Source organism: Chiroxiphia lanceolata, chromosome 5, assembly GCF_009829145.1.
Source record: "Chiroxiphia lanceolata isolate bChiLan1 chromosome 5, bChiLan1.pri, whole genome shotgun sequence".
NCBI lineage: Eukaryota > Metazoa > Chordata > Aves > Passeriformes > Pipridae > Chiroxiphia > Chiroxiphia lanceolata.
Window position 1 is genome coordinate 13,779,020 of NC_045641.1, and position 19,110 is coordinate 13,798,129.

General features: G+C 41.0%; 1 protein-coding gene across 4 annotated transcripts in view; it reads right to left on the reverse strand.

Annotated features, from left to right (window-relative positions):
• SRPK2 (SRSF protein kinase 2) overlaps positions 1–2,506 on the reverse strand; it is a 140,067-nt gene extending 137,561 nt beyond the window's left edge. For 3 of the 4 annotated variants that reach the window (XM_032687845.1, XM_032687844.1, XM_032687840.1), the window contains exons 1-2: positions 2,369–2,506; positions 2,178–2,262 (exon numbers count right to left, since the gene is read on the reverse strand). In XM_032687845.1, the coding sequence (XP_032543736.1) occupies positions 2,178–2,262; positions 2,369–2,384 (101 nt within the window). In that variant the 5' untranslated portion in view covers positions 2,385–2,506. Of the gene's footprint in view, positions 1–2,177; positions 2,263–2,368 lie in introns of those variants that run through there. The other variant, XM_032687843.1, reaches the window with a different exon arrangement.
• Between the last annotated feature and the right edge of the window lie 16,604 nt (positions 2,507–19,110).

Consider the following 19,110-nt stretch of genomic DNA (forward strand, 5'->3'; position numbering starts at 1 on the left):
AAGTCTTCCTAAGAATCACAGTTTAAAAAAAAAAGCAGCTTTGGATTCAAAAATAAGTCACAATTTTCATGTAGTGAACAAGTTCACTAGAGGGAACTTGCAGTATAGAATTTCCACCCCTCAAATCAACATTTTCGCTTGCAGCTACTGTGCATTTGATGTGCATCACAGATACCATATGGCTCTAAAACACCAGTGCATGCTGTAGCAGTTGAAGTTAAAGCAAAGCTAGGAACAGCACAAAACAGATACTTTTGGTGACATTGTCTTCTGAAATAATGTCTGGTACTGACTTTACTTTGGGGGCCTCAACTGTTTAGCCATATACAAGGAGACTTAAAAACTTGAAAGGAGTTTTGCTTTCATGAAGAAGCATAAAAAAAGAGTAGGAGGTCTCCATAGCATAAAAGTGGTTTCAAGAGAAAACATACATGGCAGAAATGAAGTGATGGCTCTTGTCTGCTGCAGCAAAACCACTTGTTTCATGAGGCAACTGAACAGATTGGGGCATTGCATCTGGAAATGCCGACTCAGTAAGGCAAATGGCCAGCTACTGACTGTGCAGCCTGACTTAACAGTAGCCAGTTTCTTCAGCAAACACAAAGAGTACCAGTTCTGTGCTTAATAAGTGTCTGTGAAAGCAAACTTTTAACAAACTCATTCAGCAAGACATCCCAAAGCAGCCCCGCTAAGAAGTGTATTAAATGCTCTACTACCTAAGCAGAACAGAAGTTTATTAATAACCTTGTGGTTAAGATTTAACTGAAAGCTACAAAAATAATTCTGAACCTAGAGTTACAATGAAATTTAACCTATTTCCACTTTCAAAGTACCAAAACAAATCCATGCAATATTACAAACTGAATTTCCAAAAGGACACAAGGGTATTAATGGCTACATATATTGCACAGCAAATTTGTTTCCATTGCAATAACTTCAAATTCAAACAACTGAAAGCATAGTGCAACCTTCATACAATGCTGGAGGAAACAGCGGTAAGGGAAGAGGATGTGAACAAAAGTTAGCTATCAAAGTCTGATCACTGCTACACCAGCTTCTCATCATACGTTATCTTTACCCATCTTAAAGAGGGAAAAAAGCCCGTTCATCATAACTACAAAAATAAAAAAAAAAAAACACTTCACGGTCACATATTATTATTTCTTCCACTAGAAGTCATAAAGAAAAAGACCTTACCCCTCGAATCAACTGCCATATTTGCCACAGCACATAGCAACATCTCTACCTCACCACATACATATCTATCCGTCCACCATACCCTACTTTCCAGTTCTAAGGACTAAGAGAGGGGAATGAGTGACATCAGGACATATGTTTCCCTGCCAGACCAAAGCAGGTAAACAGGATCCCCAAACAACAAAAACAAAGACAAGTCTATTGGCAACTTAATGTGTCACCAATAAAGTCCCACTGAACAAGACACAGTGAAAGTTAGTGACAGAAGCATGTAATCCTACAAGGAATAAAAAATTAAATAATCCAAAACCAGAAAAAGAGTGAAGTGTGAACACTACAGAGACGGAAGAATGTTCCTTCGTAGTTCAGTGAAAACAGGTATCATGAGAATGAGAAAATCCACTGGACAGTGACAAGAACATGAACGGCTAGCAGAAGATGAGGGGAAAACAAACCACAACTTCTGTCACTGGCAATCAGACACATCTGGGAAGGGGAAATAATCTGATGGTACCGAGCAGGATGAGAAAAGGACTGCCCACAGATGGGACAATGCCACCAGAAAGAAACCTCGGAACAGAAAGCACAGGGAAAGAAGACCACGAAGATGAGAGAACTGTAGGGAGAACCCAGAGGAACATGAGAGCTGTGCAGATTCCCGACAACCCGGGGGTTCTCGGAGCCGGAGTGCCCGGCGCGGGTTCCCACAGGGCACCAGCGGCCCGGTCCGAAGGATGCTGAGCCCGGCGCCCGGGCTCGGGACGGTCCTGGAGGGCCCGGCCCGGGCGGGGGCTGTGTCGGGCCGGGGGAGCCGCCGCCTGTCCCGCCGGCGGCGAGAGCCCCGTGCGAGGAGCGGCGGGGCCGGGACCGCCCGCACGGGCGCCACGGGGCGGCGGGAGGGACGCGCGAGGGACGGGCAGGCAGCGCAGGGGTCCCGGGGGGAGGCTCCGTCCCGGCGGGTCAGTGATCCCCGTACTCACTTTTTGTGGGGCGCCGAGTGCTTGTCCCTCCTGCCGGCCGCCGCAGACTGCTTGGGCCGCCGCCTGCGGGCCTGCAGAGCCAGCACTGCCGGGAGAACAGAACAGCCGGGAGCCGGCGTGAGCGGCGGCGGCCGCACAGCTCCCCCCGCTCGCTTCCCCCCCCTGCCCGCCCGGCCGGCACAGCGCGGTACCTTTGCGCGAGTTCATCGCCCCGCGCTGCGCGCTGCTCGACGGGCGCGCCGCTCCCCAGCTCGCCTGGTCCCGTTCCCGGCCCCGCTCCCGACCCTTTTCCCGGTGCCGTCGCCGCCAGCACCGTCCGGCAGCATCGGCACCGCCGCCCCGCGCCGCCGCTGCGCAGGCGCGGCGGGGCCGCGGCCGGAAAGGCGCGGGCGGGGCGGGGCGCGGCAGGTGGCGGCGGGACGGGCGCACCTGAGGGGCGGCGGGGCGGCCCCGCCGCGGGGCTGCGTGTGCCGCTGAGGGGCGGCTTTGTGGGGCTGCCCGGCCGAATGGGAATGGATTTCGCCAAGTTTTGGGTGATGGTGGGAGCAGCGAAGAGGTCCGCCCTGTTGCTGTGCCACGTCGGGAGCTGTGGGGAAGGGCAGAGCGGAGAGGTATCCGGCTGGCCCCTCGGCAGCAGCTGGGCCGAGATCGGCTTTAGCTCGTCCCGAGACCTGTGTGGGGTGAGATGCCAGAACCAATTACCCTCATGGCCAAATCCAGGGAAATTAGATTTCCCTAATTCTGATTCTCGCTAAGTTGTTTGATTATCGTGACAGACAACTCTTGACAACTGTTTTTTTTCCTGCCAGCCAACCTGACAACAACGTCGTCTTGTCCATGGTGCCAAGCACTACTCAGATTTGGCCGAGTAATGACACATGGAACACTGCCTCTTCTTACTTGTGCTGTGCACAGCATGGCTCGGTGCTTGACAGTGTTACGACTGAAATGTTGTGCCATCTATACCTTAATGCCTGGTGCAGGTTATGATCTGGGTCATATCCAGAACTCCAGTATGAGTGTGAGGCTTGTCTGGCTTATTCTCACATTGGACTGGAATTCTAAGGCATGGTAGCGAAAGACAACAGGAAAGAGTCATTAAATTTTGAGGCAGAACTGCCTCCCTAAATGGCAACACAAAGAATCCATAAGGATGAAAATCTAAAAGCAGCTGCAGTCAAAGCATTATGAGAGTGAAGGGAACTAGCAGTAATTGCTGGTCTTAAGTAATTGGATCATTGAGATTTCAACTAGACAGAAAATTGAATCCCTGGTTCTGGTTAGTTCAGCTTAGAAGTCGGAGAGGAATAGAAGGATAAAGCTAGACAACCCAAAGAGAAGGCACCACACTGTATAATACTTTTTTTGTCTGACTAGAGAGCCTGGTGAACAGAAAACAATAGGACCATGAAGTTTCTAAACTGCAGCTCTCATGAGGCACCCCAGCTGCATTTCTAAATTAAAACATCTTCTGTGTCCTATCCTTCCTCATAAAGAACACAGGAAAAAAAACATTTCCAATATAAACTATTACCAGTAATGTGCAATGTTGGCATGTGACATTTCTCCCTTGTTGTGGTTAGTCTTCTAGTGATAGTTCAGTGTGATAGACTAGGCAACACAACACTGCTGAAATTTTGAAGGCTTTCTACTGAGAAAGTTTAGATGCATGAAAATTAATAATAGTTGAATGTTTAAAAAAGCAGATTATTTACTCATTGTTTCTTGGCTAATTTTAACTTCACTGGTTAAACTGTGTCCCTCCATGAATACTTTTTCCTATGTAGAGAATGGCAGAGACAAGCAGCTGATGATGGAGAAGGCAGTGAGATTGCTGTTTTCTTTGTCGGGGCAGTGCTAGCTTAAAGTTACCTTGTAGCTGTGGCTCTAGAGCAGGAACCATACCAGGGTCCTACTCGTGTGCAATTCTGTTTACTTCAACAGGAGGTTTATATGTAGAACTGATTGGACAATTGGGTCTTAGAAGTACAGGGGGCTTTGCTTACATCAACAGGATTATAAATTCACCAGATCTGGAGTCAGGAAGGAATTTCCCTCATGAGCATAATGTCAGCAACATAATCAGGGCAAGGGAACAGTCTGCTAGCACACAGAGAAGGAATTATGTTAGGACCAGGTGGGTGTATACTAGACACTCAGTTCTAATGGACACATATTTTGGGCTTGTATTCTTCCAGGATTTTGTTGTTTTCTTCCTCTCCTACCCTGCCAAGAGTCACTCAGAGCATGCTCATGCAGAAGTACAAAAAAATCACTGAGACTCTCTATGTGTGTAGAGAGGTCTACCATGTGCAATTAACTGACTGGAGAATAAATTAAGGTCAGTAGAGGCTAGAAGTATTTCAGGAAAAACAAACAAACAAACAAACAAAACAAAAACACAAACCCCAACACCTTATTTCTCAGACTCGAGAGAATAACTCCCTGAGAACACGAATAGTACGTGTAATTTTAAAAAATTACAGAAATAATTTCAGGTATGTGGTTGTTAAGAATGAATCTACCCTGTTTATTTGAATCCTCTCGTTTTGGTGAAATTCCCCATCTTTATTTAACTATATGTCTTCTTGTGTGTAGCTTCACTTTTTCAAAAAGAAATGATGAGTTGAGAAGACAGGATAAATAGCAAAAGGCAGCATTTGTAACATCAGTGTACAACACAAAGGTGGACTGAGGCAGAATGTCTGTCTCTCTCTGAACACTATATGGGAACAGGTATCTGTTTTGTTGCAATGATTTCCATAGAGCTCATTCACTCTGGGGAAGGGCACTATGAGATTCGGGTGACATGACCTACATAGAAAGGAGGGACAACAGCAGATTTAGGTGAACTTAGGTGCAAACATCAGAGGAAAAGAAGAATTAAATTTCAAGTTATGGAATGGTATTTTTACCTGTTTATAATACAGTTTGGACCAGTCACCTGATACCCCACAGATGTTTGGTTTGTTTGCTTTTGACCTAGCTTCGAAATATGCCCCTGACACAAGAACACAATTTGTACAGAATAAAGAGCTTCCTGGCAGCAATCCTGTAAGCATGATATTGTCATCCTTCTGAGAATAACTCAAAATTCTTCCTTCAGCAGAGGGATGTTAGAAAATTTTGCCCTGCTTTCTGTACCAGTTCCTTTCAACACTGCTTTTCCCACTGTGTGGTAGCATGGTCTCTAGACTGCACTTCTCAGAAATCAGGATATGAGCCAACTCCATGCTGCTCTTGCACAGAATGGAACAAACGTGAAATAACACATAAGGCAGAGGAAGAAAAAAAAACACAACAAAACAATGGGTGGTGTAAAAAGGAAAAAGAAAACTGTAGTGAAAGGAAATTCCCAATTAAAGGAGAGCTCTCATTAATATGCAAGGCAGCCTTCTCATCCTCTCTCCTTTCATGGTTGTCTCTTGTTCCTTCAGTTCCCACCCCCATTCCATTTCTTTAAGTATGACACACCCCTGTAGGAATACAAACAATGAGTCTGTCCTTCACTTGTTCACTTCAAGAATTTTCTGTCTACCAATGTGGGTTTTTTCCTCCTCTGGTATGTCAACAAAGCAAAGAGGACAATTCTCAGCTCGGTTTTGAGCAACACAGACAACAAAGTTACAGATAGGAAGTATTAAGAAACAGTAGCTAACAAGCTGGGTTTGTTTGTAAGGTCAAGACTGTTGTCTCATCGGTGCTTGACTATAACAAGTTAACATTAATAAGACCAATGCACACGTTAAACAAGAAAAGTAGGCTTGTTATCTTGGTAGTGTAATGAGAAAAAATAGCAGGCAGCATGAGCTGGGATTTCCAAAAAAAAAACAGGTCAGAAATTCCTGAGTTTAGATTCCTGGCTCATTCACAGATTCATTGTGCTCTTCCTAAAGCAAAATACATGACTCACCTGACTCATTTTCTTAATCTATAAAATGGTACAGTGCATGCCAGCTGCACAGAATTTACATTGGTACAGAACTCTTGTTTATCAAGTTAATTTGGATTACTAATAAAAGAAGAAAGACACAAAGGACAAAGCAGACCAGTTTGACACCAATTTGACATGAAATTAAAGACTCATCTATGGCCAGAAATAGCTGCATCAACCCAGATATGTATTGTATGTAGTCTAAAATAGGGCATGAACTGGCATGACTTAGATCTGAAGTAGGATTAAAACAGACTGTGTCAATATTTTTATGAAAATATTTCTTCTAGTGCTGAAGTCCTCAGATTTCAGAATGACTCATTCTAGCTTCCCTCATTACTTCCAGCAGGCTCCCAGACAGCCCTTCAATTAAACTTCCTCCAGTTTCCTGGGTCCTTGTCTCAAATTTCTTCATTAGCCCCCTCTCCTAGTTCCCAGCTCTTTACCCAGCTTGCCCTTCTCATCTCTATCTCCATCATCTCCTTTTTCAAATCTATTGCCTTTTTTTCTTGTTTAAATTGTATGGTTTCTTCATGCTGATTAAAGGTCAGCAAGGGAAGAGAGGATCACTGAGAGATTAGCAACCGCTTTCAGTTTCCTTATCAAACTCAACACAAGCAATTATAGTTTTTCAGCAGTGATGCAGTGGTGTTTTGGTCTCACTGCTATTATTTCTTTCTGAATGGCAGCTATGCAGTCTGGCCATGCATGTGAGAGATTTATCTGCTAAGCAAGCATAGAATATTTTGAGACTTAAGTATTAAACTCTCACATGTCTCCAACATGTGCAAAATGCTGTTTCACAAAGTCTCATAATTTGGCCAAATTTAAGCAGATTTTCATAGGAATTTCAATAGCACATCTTTGATATTAAGGCCTCTTTCTATGAAATCTCAGCCTCCTACTCAAAGGTAGGGATTGCCAACCACTGATCTGAGAATGCATTAGAAATCAGATGTAGGGCTTACCCTGTTTCCTTTTGTCTTGACTTGGACTACGCAAAGAGTAATCACAATGAAAACAACAAGGGACGAACTGTGAGCTCGAGCTCAATGTAAGAGGAAGAAATGGACTCATTTTCTCTAGGAGAATAAAGCTTCTTTCTTCTCCATAACCTCCTCTGTACTTTTACTTGATATAAGATGTTTTCACAGCCTTCAGAAAAATCAGACACCAGCTGACTAGTAGGATGATGCCATGTTATGTCAGTAGTACCCCAAATGTCCTTTCTTCACACATCCTTCAGTGCGACATCGCTACAACGCCCTCGCCAACACCTTTCTGGGAAATTAACAGCCATTGCCCTGCTGCATCTCAGTAAAGACCAGGGTTCCTTTACAAACTTGCAGATTACAATGCATTCTGAAACAAACTTCTGGGAGGGGAATGGCCAGTAAAGAGGCACTGGCCAAACAAGTTTGTCTGGGTATATTTCCAGAGCTGCCTCTTGACATCAGAGTAAGCTTGTCCTGTTTTGTAGGAAGCAAGCATTTGGTTGGCTCAGTTACACAGGCAACATGCTTTAGCAGCTACAGTTATCAGTACAGTATTGTTTGCCATTGAAAACTTTGCCTCTTTTGCTTAATTAGTCTCGACTACATGCTGGATCCAAGGGACTACTATGCTAGAGGGGCATTTCCAAGAAGTAGCTCAGGATTCTTTTTTGTTATCAAAACAGCATTCTCTAAAAAGTATGAATTATTTCATTACTCAGCACAGGGTATTTCATCCCATATGATTAAAGTTTTACAAAGTTAACAGTAACTGGATATTACAAAGTGAAATGTCAGTCAGCTTCAATAGTCGTAGGCATTACCAGCCTGGTTCATAACATATGTGAACTAGCCATTCAGTTTTATTCTATGTGGATATGAATATAACACATCTATACCATGTAAAACAGCAACGTGAATTTTTCAAAAGCAGAAAATGTTAAAGGTAATTGTTTAAAAATAAAAGCAGAAGTGGCTTGACTTGTTAGCCAGCCTTGTTAGCCTTCACAAAGAAGACTCATAAATGAACCTCATTGCTTTCAAAGAACTGAATAAAGACTGATTATCCACCTCTAGGCATGGGAAATTCCCTGTGCTCCTACTATAAGATGAGTAACATCAAATCACAGTAAAAATAGTGTAAGCACTCAGCTATGCTCATTCAAAGCACAGAGAATTAATCTATTGCTATTTGGCCTTGTGCATTGTTTCTTAGAAATTAATTCTGTGGGCTTGATTTTTGGAGTTTGATTTAATCATGTTTTATGCCCACTTTGTCATTCATTGTAGTAATACAAATGACTGTAGTAGGAAATATTCACATACTTTTGCCTTCAGAGCTGCAAACTATTATCATAAACATTAAGAATGTAAATATTGTCACAAAGAGTATGTCTTCACTACACCACTTACTCAGGCCAGACCTTTAAATTCACTACACTGTTAAACTGCATTCACACAATATGTCCCTCTATTTACAGTAACTTCTAAGTCAGCAAGATTTTTACCCATCTTACAGAACACTCAGTGCCTTACTAGCTGGGCTGCCCTGGTACAGAGGATTAACCATAAAACTAAAGGACTATGGCTATTCCAGTTTCCAATGAGGAAGAAATCCAGTGTAGGAAAATTATTTCTTCTTTGTTCAGATACCTGACTTTAACATGTCTTGAAAACAAGGGCTTTTATTCCCTTCAAACACTAGTTACAATAGGCAAATTATTCTCTGTTCTCTAGAGCCAGCCTGGTCTGCAGGTAAAAGAATTACATCTGTCCAGATGGTCTTCCATTTCAGGAGTTAAAATGATTTGTTGTTACCTTTTAAAATCTGGAATTGCTTGGACAGCTGAAGAACCTGATCATGTGAAATATGTGTCCCCTGTATATCACATATAACCTGCTAAAATTGTGGGTGCTGCAGCTTATTGGACATGAGAGGAGAGAGGAACTCAAGAAACTGCGCTTGATTTTGTAATGTGTATTCTAACTTCCCAGTTGTTCTTTAAATTACTGGCAATCACTTCTTCCCAGCTTCTTTTTCAGTAGAACTCAAGAGGCACATTTGGCACTGTGGTGTCCAAGGCTTATTTCCAGCAGGTTATTCTTGAATCTTTGTTGTTTTGGTTTTATTGTTGTTTTTTGTTTGTTTTTTTTTTTAATTGTAGCTGGATCAGGGTCCTTTTCACCAAATGTGTATCTGATTTGGCCCACAGAGAGAAGAAAGAAAAAAAGGGTCACCCTGTAACACTTTGTATCACTCTAAGCTTTTAATATTTTATGTGCTTACTGTGCTTTCATTTCATCTCTTTTTTCTGCACAGAAACAGTTGTATCCCATGCTGCCAGGCTACAGAGCCTATAGTATTTCATATTAATGCATTCTTACACAGAGATTGTGATGGTTAGGGGAGGCCCTTGCTGAGGGACTGGGGCTGTCAGATAAAAGGGATGTTTACCAGTTATGGTTTCAAACAGCAGTGCCATGAGAATATATTAATCAGTTGGAGGTCCCAGATTGGAAGAAGAAACAACTTTTCCCAGTATCTGGTAGAAGACTATTATAGCCTGGTGGGCCACTAGCAAAGCACTGAATGGAGAGAGATAGTAAGCTGTAAAACAGATACAGGGAGTTCTCTCCAACACTTTCACTGACGACTGTGATTTTCTCATGTTTCAGTCATTCGTAAGACTCATCAAGCAGGAATAGGGAAAACACACAATTGAACATTAAAAGGATCCTGAATTATGATGCTAAGGCTAGCTAAAAAATAAATCTGATTCTTACTTTTTTGGCTGGAAAGCATCCTGTGAACTAAAAGTAACAAGAGACCAAACACTGCAAACACAAAATTATTTCTTCACTTAGTACAAGTAGGACTTACCATGAACACTCCCTGGAACACTTCTTTAATGCTTAGCACCTGTGTGACACAGAGTTCAGTAGGTGGAGACAAAAAGGTAGACACTTGGTTCTCACTAAGCATCAGCTTTGAGTAAGTTTAATAGTTACCAGTTAAACCATGCCTACAGAAAATCATTATATTGCATAGGTAAATTTTCAACAGTTGGAATTTTTATTGGATTGTATGTGCACATACCCAATAGAATAAGGGTCCCAAGCAGGAAAAGGAGACAGGAGATGATATAACTCCTGTCCTTGACCAAAGGAAGAGTCATACTATGCCATCTGCTGTCCTCCACATTAATTAATGCCTGCACAGGTTATAGTGTGGTGATACTGTAATTCTATCCATAAGAAAGAACAAACCTTTTATCAGTAGCTTTGTCATCAATTCTGTTTCTAAGTGAGTCTGTAAATTCACAGTCTCTGTCCATTTTGTTGTTTTTGAGGCCTGTTCCATATCTTGGTTACCACTTCTCTACCTCTGCTGGAGGAATTTCTTACAGTACAGCCCTTTTTGGCCCAACCTCAAATCTGAGACAAACTCTTCTGCCTCAAAAGCTGTCCAATGTGAATGAACAAGTAGATGTACTTTATTTTCTTTTTCTGGCATTGACTTACTCCCTGCTTCATTCTTTCATTATCAAACTTACAAAAAGTGTTTATCTGTAAGAGTTTGCCATCCAGAATTTTCTTCTTTGCTGTGCTCACCCCAGAGGACCACTAGAAGGTTGTGCAAGTCTCCACTTAGCTCACAGCATGCTGGAACACAGCTGTCCCAGAGAGTCTCTTTTTGCATTGCTTAAATGAAATAGCTCTACAGAAATGAAGAAAGTAACGTGAAAACAGGGACTTAAACTGCTGTATGGTCCCTCATACTCAAGAGATAAATGGCAAATTAGTAAGCAGACAGATGAAAATAGAAGTTGTCCTGAATTGTGCAGGGCTACAAAATAGCATCACAGTGCACATGCTGTAATTCAGGTTCACACAGCAAAATAGGTGAGATGGATACCAAATTACTTTAATTTATCCACTTCACTATGCAGGGGACTTGAAGTACATTTCCTAATATGACTTTTTCAGGAACAGATTGAAAGGTATAAAAGTATAAGCCATGCTTCCTCTCCTGTCCTATTTTTGGACATCAGTGGCCTTGTGTAACTCTTAACTTTTCCTCTCTCTGACAAGAAATGGTTCAGTTTCATCACAGTAATTTTAGGTTTTTGTTGTCAGGAACCGACATGCTTTCCCGAATTTTTTTAAATGCTCACTGCAGACAAAGGTCTAGGTGCAACTTGAATAAACAGTTCAGAGTTAGCTCTAAATGAGCTAGTCTGGGTACTATAGGAGCAGCCCATTATTAGTGACCTGTGGTTACTCTGCACTAAATTAGTGAATTAATGAATAAGTAACCTATAAAATTAGCAGGCTACACTGCTGGATAAATGTAAACCAACGAGTTATATTAGCTTAAATTTGTTAACACAGTCTGTAGTTACTCAGGATCTGCAGAGCTGAGAACTATATCTGTGGCCTTAGACCCTAAATTACACTCTGCCATGTAGCAATACATTACAGTCTTGTTGGCCAGCAGATGACTGAGTCGATCTGAAATCCAGGACCCAGAATCCCCAGCTATTTCTCAGGCTTACATTGAAATGAAATCCAGCCAGGCTTGACCTTCTCCACCACCTGGTGTTGATGGGTGGAATAGGAATTGGGCATGAGGCCAGAAAGCATCTGTACTGTGTTCTGTGGAGGAACCAGGGTTTGGGTATGTTGTGCAGCACAACACTTTGCAGTTTAGACTGGACTTGTGAAAGTTTAGACTGCTTTAGATTAGTTTGTTGAATACTATGCATATAACCCCCTTTTTTTCTCCCTTAATTTAATCACTGATTAATCATGCTTCCCCAGCAGACAGTGCATAGATTAAAAAAAAATAGTACATAAATATTTCAGATTCTTTCCCTGTTTTTCTCAGAGTATTATATAATTAATTTCCTGTTTCTTAAGAGTTACATATGGGAGGGGGCTTTCTAGGCTTGAACTCTGGATAAAGGAATAATTCCTGTTTGTATATAGCAACAATTCACCCCATATATTTCAGCACTTGGACTTTAAAACATCTCTATTTTTACTACATTAATCTTTTAAGGAAAGTTTAATTTAATTAATGATGTCATGGTACTCTAACTCTCAACTTCTGTTTGCAATATCTGAAAGCTGTGAAAAAGCTATCTCAAAATTTTCATGTTGTTGTCATGCTGCATTTATGTTTGTTTCCTAAGCAATAAAACAAAGACATCTATTAATGAAGAGCAGACACTCAGTTAACCACAGACACAGTTTTTTATTCAAGTAGTATTTAATTAAATTGGAAAGTCATCCTTTTGCAGGGATAGAAGTATGGAATCTAAACAGAGATATATGTCAAATTGCTCTCCCCTGCATAAGTACTGCAGCTCACAACACAGTCATTTTAAAATGCCAAGAAACACTAGCACCAGAACATTTGCAAATGTCAGAAATTTTTAGTTAAGTTCATAGAGTTTTAACTCTAAATAACTTATTCACATCATAACTCATTTAACCTCTTTCTTAAGTTCCTTTTTTTTCTGAAGTGGAAAATTATTTATTTTCACCGAGTGCTGAGTGCAAGAAACCTCATACTCTAATTAAAATATCTACGTGAAACATTCCTAAAGCTACTTTAATTGCTATTTTACTCCTGTTTTAATTTTAATAGGATTTCTATTAATATTTCTTAGCATATCCTCTAAGAAAACAAGATTTGTATAAAGGGTTGGTCCCCATCTGATATATTTTTAATTAATTGTCCAATTTCAAATGAAGCTGGTAGTAGGTTAGTCTTCCAGTTATGAAGTCTCAAAGTTACTATGAGGATACTAGGGATAGACACTACTAATGCATCCCTTGACAGCAAAGGAAGGAGAACTCAGGAGGCTTCTACTCTATTTGGCAGGAGTTGCTGCATCCTTATCAATGAGTCAACCCCTTCTCCTACCATGGTCCAGGCAACAAGCTGGAAAAGGGCAAACAGAGGGCAAAGGTGGCGTCTGGAATAATGTACAAATACTGCAATAACATGGTGGCAGAAAGGCATCTGAGATACGGAAGGCAGCTGAGGGTATTGGAAGGAAGTATGGGAAGCAAAGAGAAAGAATAGTTTTATTGCATCATGGGCGGAGGAGTAGGGAACACTGAACATAAATTTGTCAAAAAATGACCTACATTGGTTTTATTACTCATGAAACACAGTAGTGGTTTCATAGGTCAGCACCTTCTTGGTAGTTTTTAATGGAACCCATCTGCCGATAAATAATTTTCAGCTAATGAACATATAAGTGATTTATAAGTGAGATTTTTAAATGGACATCGAACCTTATGCCTTGATTCCGATTGAGAGATGCAAGAAAAATTGCAAGGTTATGATTTTAAGATAATACTCTCTCATTTGCACTGAGTTCAGACCTTCTAATTTATTCTCTTGTGGACTAGGTGAACTGCATTCTTCCCAATGTCCAAAGTCTGTTCACATTTTTACCGGTGTGTCCAAATATATTTGAAGTCAGATAAATAGAGATCTTTTGTGAGTATTCTTAGCTCGGAAAGTACCCCTGTCTCTATGTCACTTATGTGAATCATCCAGTCTTAAAACGGCAAATCAGAATTTGGCATCTTGTTCTTTAAAGCAAAGCATGGATTTGTTAGTCTGACTTGCAACTTTGCAAGGCACATCATTTCAGCTGCAGCCAGGCAGTGACTCAAGCTGCTTGCCGAGTGTGTGTGTTTATATGGCACATCCTGCTGAGAAAAACAGAGCATGCTTTTATCAATACGCTGTCATTGAGCAGGGGCGTATTCAAGCTACTTGCCTTTGTAATTTTTGCGGTTTCTGTAAAAGTTATGAAAAATCCTGAACCTAAATTCTTTGAACTTGAGTACAGCACTGTGAGGTCGTTACCTTGAACTGCCCGGAGTTGACTCAGATTTCCTCAATCTACCCGGAGGAAAACCCTTCTAAAAATCTGTCTGCAGTTTATTATAGGGCATTTTTTCTCAGTATCAGATCAATGGCAAATAATGTGTGCTGCCAGAGGATGCAGCTGCTGTTCACACACTACGTAAATGTATTTTGTAGAAATATACACTTACCGTGGATTTTTTTAAGAGATCTCTTCTGATTATACTCAAGTGAGTATGTGATTGAACAGCTGTGTAGGGGGATGCTTCAAAATGCATTATGAAGCTTTGGTGATTTATTAGACTTTATGGTTGTCAGCAAGAGGGAAAGCATTGAAAATACAATGTATTTATACAAGATTATCCATGTTGTAATTGCCACTCTATTCTCAACCACATTTATGTAACAGGAAAATTAACACCAAGAAAATGAGTGGAATTTGTAGACCAGTGATGACTAACAGTGGCACAAAAACTTAATGGACCTATGAAAGAACAGTCTGTCTACAGAGGAGTGTGTTGTCCACAGTAAAGTCTCTGTACAGAAATTGTCCACACAGGGCTGCTGTGTGATGTTGCAGCAGTGAGGCACAGTGTTTCTGTGAATGCTGTTCACCTATCTTGGCTTTCATGAGTTTAAAATGGGACTTTCATACTACTCATGGAGAGAGTTTTTCACACTTTCTCAGTTTGTAAGGATAAGTTCAAGACCCTATTCTAGGGAGGTGTGGAGAGCCAAGTAGCTGCTGATGAATGCCCTCTGTTTTGTGCCTGGAGAATTTTATGGATTACAGTGAATAAAAGGCTAATTTGTCTCCTAAGGCATATACTGATATAAATGTGATCACTTTTCTGCGCTACCTAACTTGGGTTAATGGAGTGTTGCTTCAATGTATTGTGTTTCTGGCATGTTCTGACTGTATCATAATGTCTTTGTGTGGCCTGAACTTCCTACTCATTACAAAATGGGTGAACAGCAGTAAGCACTTCAACAAACAGATATTTCTTAAGCCGTCAAAGCCTGAATAACCTAAAGAGGAGTGCAGTCAGACCTGCCAACTGTAAACAATAAACACCGTTCTAAAATGCAGAATGGCTTACAAATAAAATAAAACTGGAAAGTTAGGTTGACCTGCAACTCAGCTGTAGTTTATGAAAACATTAATACACAAAAGAACAAAGGCAGCACCAGTGCCTGGTACCAACTACTTTCTTTTTTTTTTTCTTCTCCTGCTGCTTTCATGCACAGTGCAACACACTACAGGCATACAAAAGGAAAGGGCTGCAGGGTTCCCTGGATTGTGCGAGTCAACTCTCTTCATGTTTGACTGCTAACTGCCATGCATAGAAATTAGAGGGAGACTTGAATAGATTTTAATGTCTTACTAAGAAGCTGAAGCAGCAGCAGAGCAAGAAGCAGGTGTTCATTGCTCTAGGCAGAGGCCCCAAATGCACAGCTACTGTCCATGTGAGTTTGGTCCTTCCCTTTAGCTTCTTTTTGTAAGAAATTATTCTGAAATTCTTGGGTCTGTACACACTTATACCCAAATTTGAAAAGATTATGTCATTTTCTTAGTTAACTTTTTTTTTCAGACTCTCTATTCTTGCAAACTGCTTTGTCTGTTCCAGCAGTAGCTCAGAATTCTCTGATGAACTTTGGACATAATATTATGTGCCACACATGTCCATTTGGTCTTCTGTAGCAGCATGTACTGACGATAAATAGGAAAATGCCCAGGCTCTCCAACCTGGAGCCCCAGACTGTAACGTCAACCTGGTAAATTTTTTGTGTATATGTGGTAGAAACAGAGCACTCCTGCACTTTCTATTTCTACAGAATAAGGCCAATCACAACTGTAGCATGTTAGGATTTTTAACCAGACCCACACCCAAAGGCAGCAGGCAAATATTGACCAACAACAGAAAAGATTCACAATATATTAAGATGTTAATTTAGATATTACTTTAAAGAAAGGTTTTTATTCTAGGAAAAAGCAGTATGACTGTCAGTGAAACAGTTATCAGGGAATAGAAAGTAAGGAGCTGAGTTTATTAGTCAAGGCTGTCTGTCTTTCATAGCAATGAATCAAAAACACGTATGTGTTGGAAGCCCTAGAAAGATGAAAAGGTATCTTTTCAGTTTTGGAAGAGGAGACTGTCCTCTGAAGGACACAATGGTGCCTTTCAGAAGAGCAGTGACTGTGCAACATGTCTGTCAATGGAAGGCTCTATTCAGAGCAAACCTTGCTCTACTGCTTCCTGATTGACTAAAACTATTGTTGCATAAAATATCTGTAAATATCACCTCTTTGATATGAGTAAAAATCAGGGGAAAACCCAGATAAATTGCTTAAGCAACCACTCCTTGTGGGTCTCTTACAACTCAGAATACTCTGTGATTCTGTGACTTTTGGAAAGGTGTCTGTTGAACCAGACTCCTCCCTCACCACAAATTGAGAGGAGGAAAGAAAACTATCTGGACTTCAGCACTGAGGGCTTGCTTGTCTGACTTAGCTCAGCTCAAACTGTGACTGGCCAGTGGGACTTCAGCCCAAAACACTTCACCTCTCATTCTCTCCCCCCTGTTTTCTCTCTTCTCTTCCAACACGCAGTTTCCACAGAAACAGAGTAGCACAAATAGCACAGGTTTTGGGTGCCTTTCTGTAGAATTATTTTTTTTTTAACAAAAGTCTGCATATAACATCTCATTTTGATGAAAAGCTTTATTAGATTCAGAGGCTATCTGGATACTAAAAATTATATTTAGAATTCTCTCTCAACATTTTAAACCTTGTGTAGTAACTCCATGGATCATCTGACAATCTGGTAGCAGAAATACAGATCTAATATTCTGTTCTTTCACTTGGTTTGGGGCTTTTTCAGAATACTTCCCTCCCTAATATTCATCAGCAACATTGGCAAGCATCTGACAGAAGAAACAGAATCAGGCAAACCACTGTGTCAGCCCACTATATGGCTTTCACTGTGCCCCACAGCCAAGCTTAGACTTAAAGCAGAATCCTCCCTAACACTGCACTTATTTCATAGTGATAAGGTAATTCTGTACCCTGAAAAATACAGTCAAGGTGGTTGCTCTCAGAACATACTCCATGTTCTCAACTGACCACCAAGCGGGTACTGGAGAGGATTCAGGATTCTGCTCCTCATCCTCACCTGCATGGGAGAAACTTATTTGTGTGCTTCCAGTACAGACGCCCTGGCCCAGCGAATGCTCAGCTAAACTGCTGTGAAATGATGCACTGTGATGGAATACGTTCCTATTACCTATTTCCTATTTGAAATCATGAATGTTTTCTGTACTGCTTCTAGAGAGTAGCCTAAAGTCAGTTATGCTCTTTTTGTCAAGTAGCCAGGAGGACCCTGAGATTACTTTTGCCGGTGCTAATCAGTTTGAACAACTCCCCACGTGAATGAAGGATCAATGATATCTCCAGGCAGCAGGAAAGAGATGGGTGATAGAAAGATGGAGGATTACCTGTATTCTGGATTTTATTGTCTGTGAACTACATGCAGAATTAGGCATGTAAAGAAGGAATACTACAATGTGGCTATACCCTAGATGTTAACCAAACTCAGGTACCAGGATTTTCTGTATGGATGATGGGGAATGAGATTTTAAAGTCATTCACAGCTATGAGTAAAAAATACACCAGGTATTGCCATAATCCATTTCAGTTTCATGTCTGTGACCCTTTCACGTGAATGCTGCAACTTCTGAAGTTTTTTCAGTGGCCAGATCCAGTTGTACTGAGGACAACAGGCATTTTACCAGGAGCTTAACAGGGGACAAAATTTCACACCAATAACAGTGATCAAATGCAGCCAAAATAATTCTTGGAAAACCCAATGTGACAGCAGGCATAGGCAAGGTGAAGAGGCATATAAACAGCACACTCTTCTACCCCACAGGCCAGCACTCAAGCAGCATGAGCTGTCAGGATAGCTCATCTTCTCCCTTCACCTTTGTAGCCTTTTTTCCTCCCAAATGTGAGGCAGCAGCTTTACTGCAGGAGAAGGTCCCACTCGGCATGACTTGCCATCCTGGCTCTCTTGTGGCCCTGAGAGCAGTGGGAGCAACCAGCTCACACTCCAGGCTCTGTCCCGTCCCAGCTGTTCTCCTCCTCCCATGCACAAACACACAGAAAGGTGTTTTACCCCTTGGAGGTTAAAGGCTTTATAATTGTGAATGGGGGCAGAAACATATCATTATTCCTCCAGCTCAGATTCCCATTTCATGCAACACTCGCTCTTTACAGTCTTTGCAAAAATTGAACGCTGCCACTCAGATACTTGATCTGTGGGCGATAACATCCTGTTTTGTCTACACTGCTGCAAAGCTTTACAACATCCCTGAATCAAATATCTAACAGCAAAACAAAGGTAAAAAAAGTGAATATATTTCAGTTACCTCCCAATCCTATGGTTAAAGTTTTACTTAATCACATACATTCTTAAATTGCCCTATAGAGCATAGTACTTGATGATTTGTTTCCAACTACCTTTGTATCATTAATTTTTTACAGAGACAGATTTGGTCAAAAAAAACCCTGTCTGCCTAAAATTCTCCTTTTCTGTCTAGGTAAGATGCTTTTCCACCTTTCTTCTATTGTTAACTAATTAACCAAGAGATTTAGAGATGCATTTGAAGAATAAGCATAATTTCATTTGAAAAAAGAATGGGTGAAGGGAAAAGGGGAAGAATCAACTTAAAGGTGATGGCCTATTAAAGCGCTATAAAGTTTGATAATTTGTGTTCTCTGAAAACCTTTTTTTGTCATTATTTTGGAAATCTGTATGATTTGGTTTGGTACTGTTTTCAACGTTCTTCAAAGAACCTTCTCACTGAAATTACCTTGTGCATTAAATTCTGTATTTTCAAAAAAATCTCTGTTTCATAATATTGTATTTTTAAATTTTGCACGGTAATGAATTATCACCTCCACTTTTTGCTTCATGCAAGGCTTCAAAACAAGCACTAGAAATGCAAACAACCTACATACAAAAAATACATTAGGCTTTTAATAGTTCTTTCATTTTAATTCTCTGTGGTGCTATTAGTGACAGGTAAAAATCAGACTAGTTAAGTGCAGCTGAG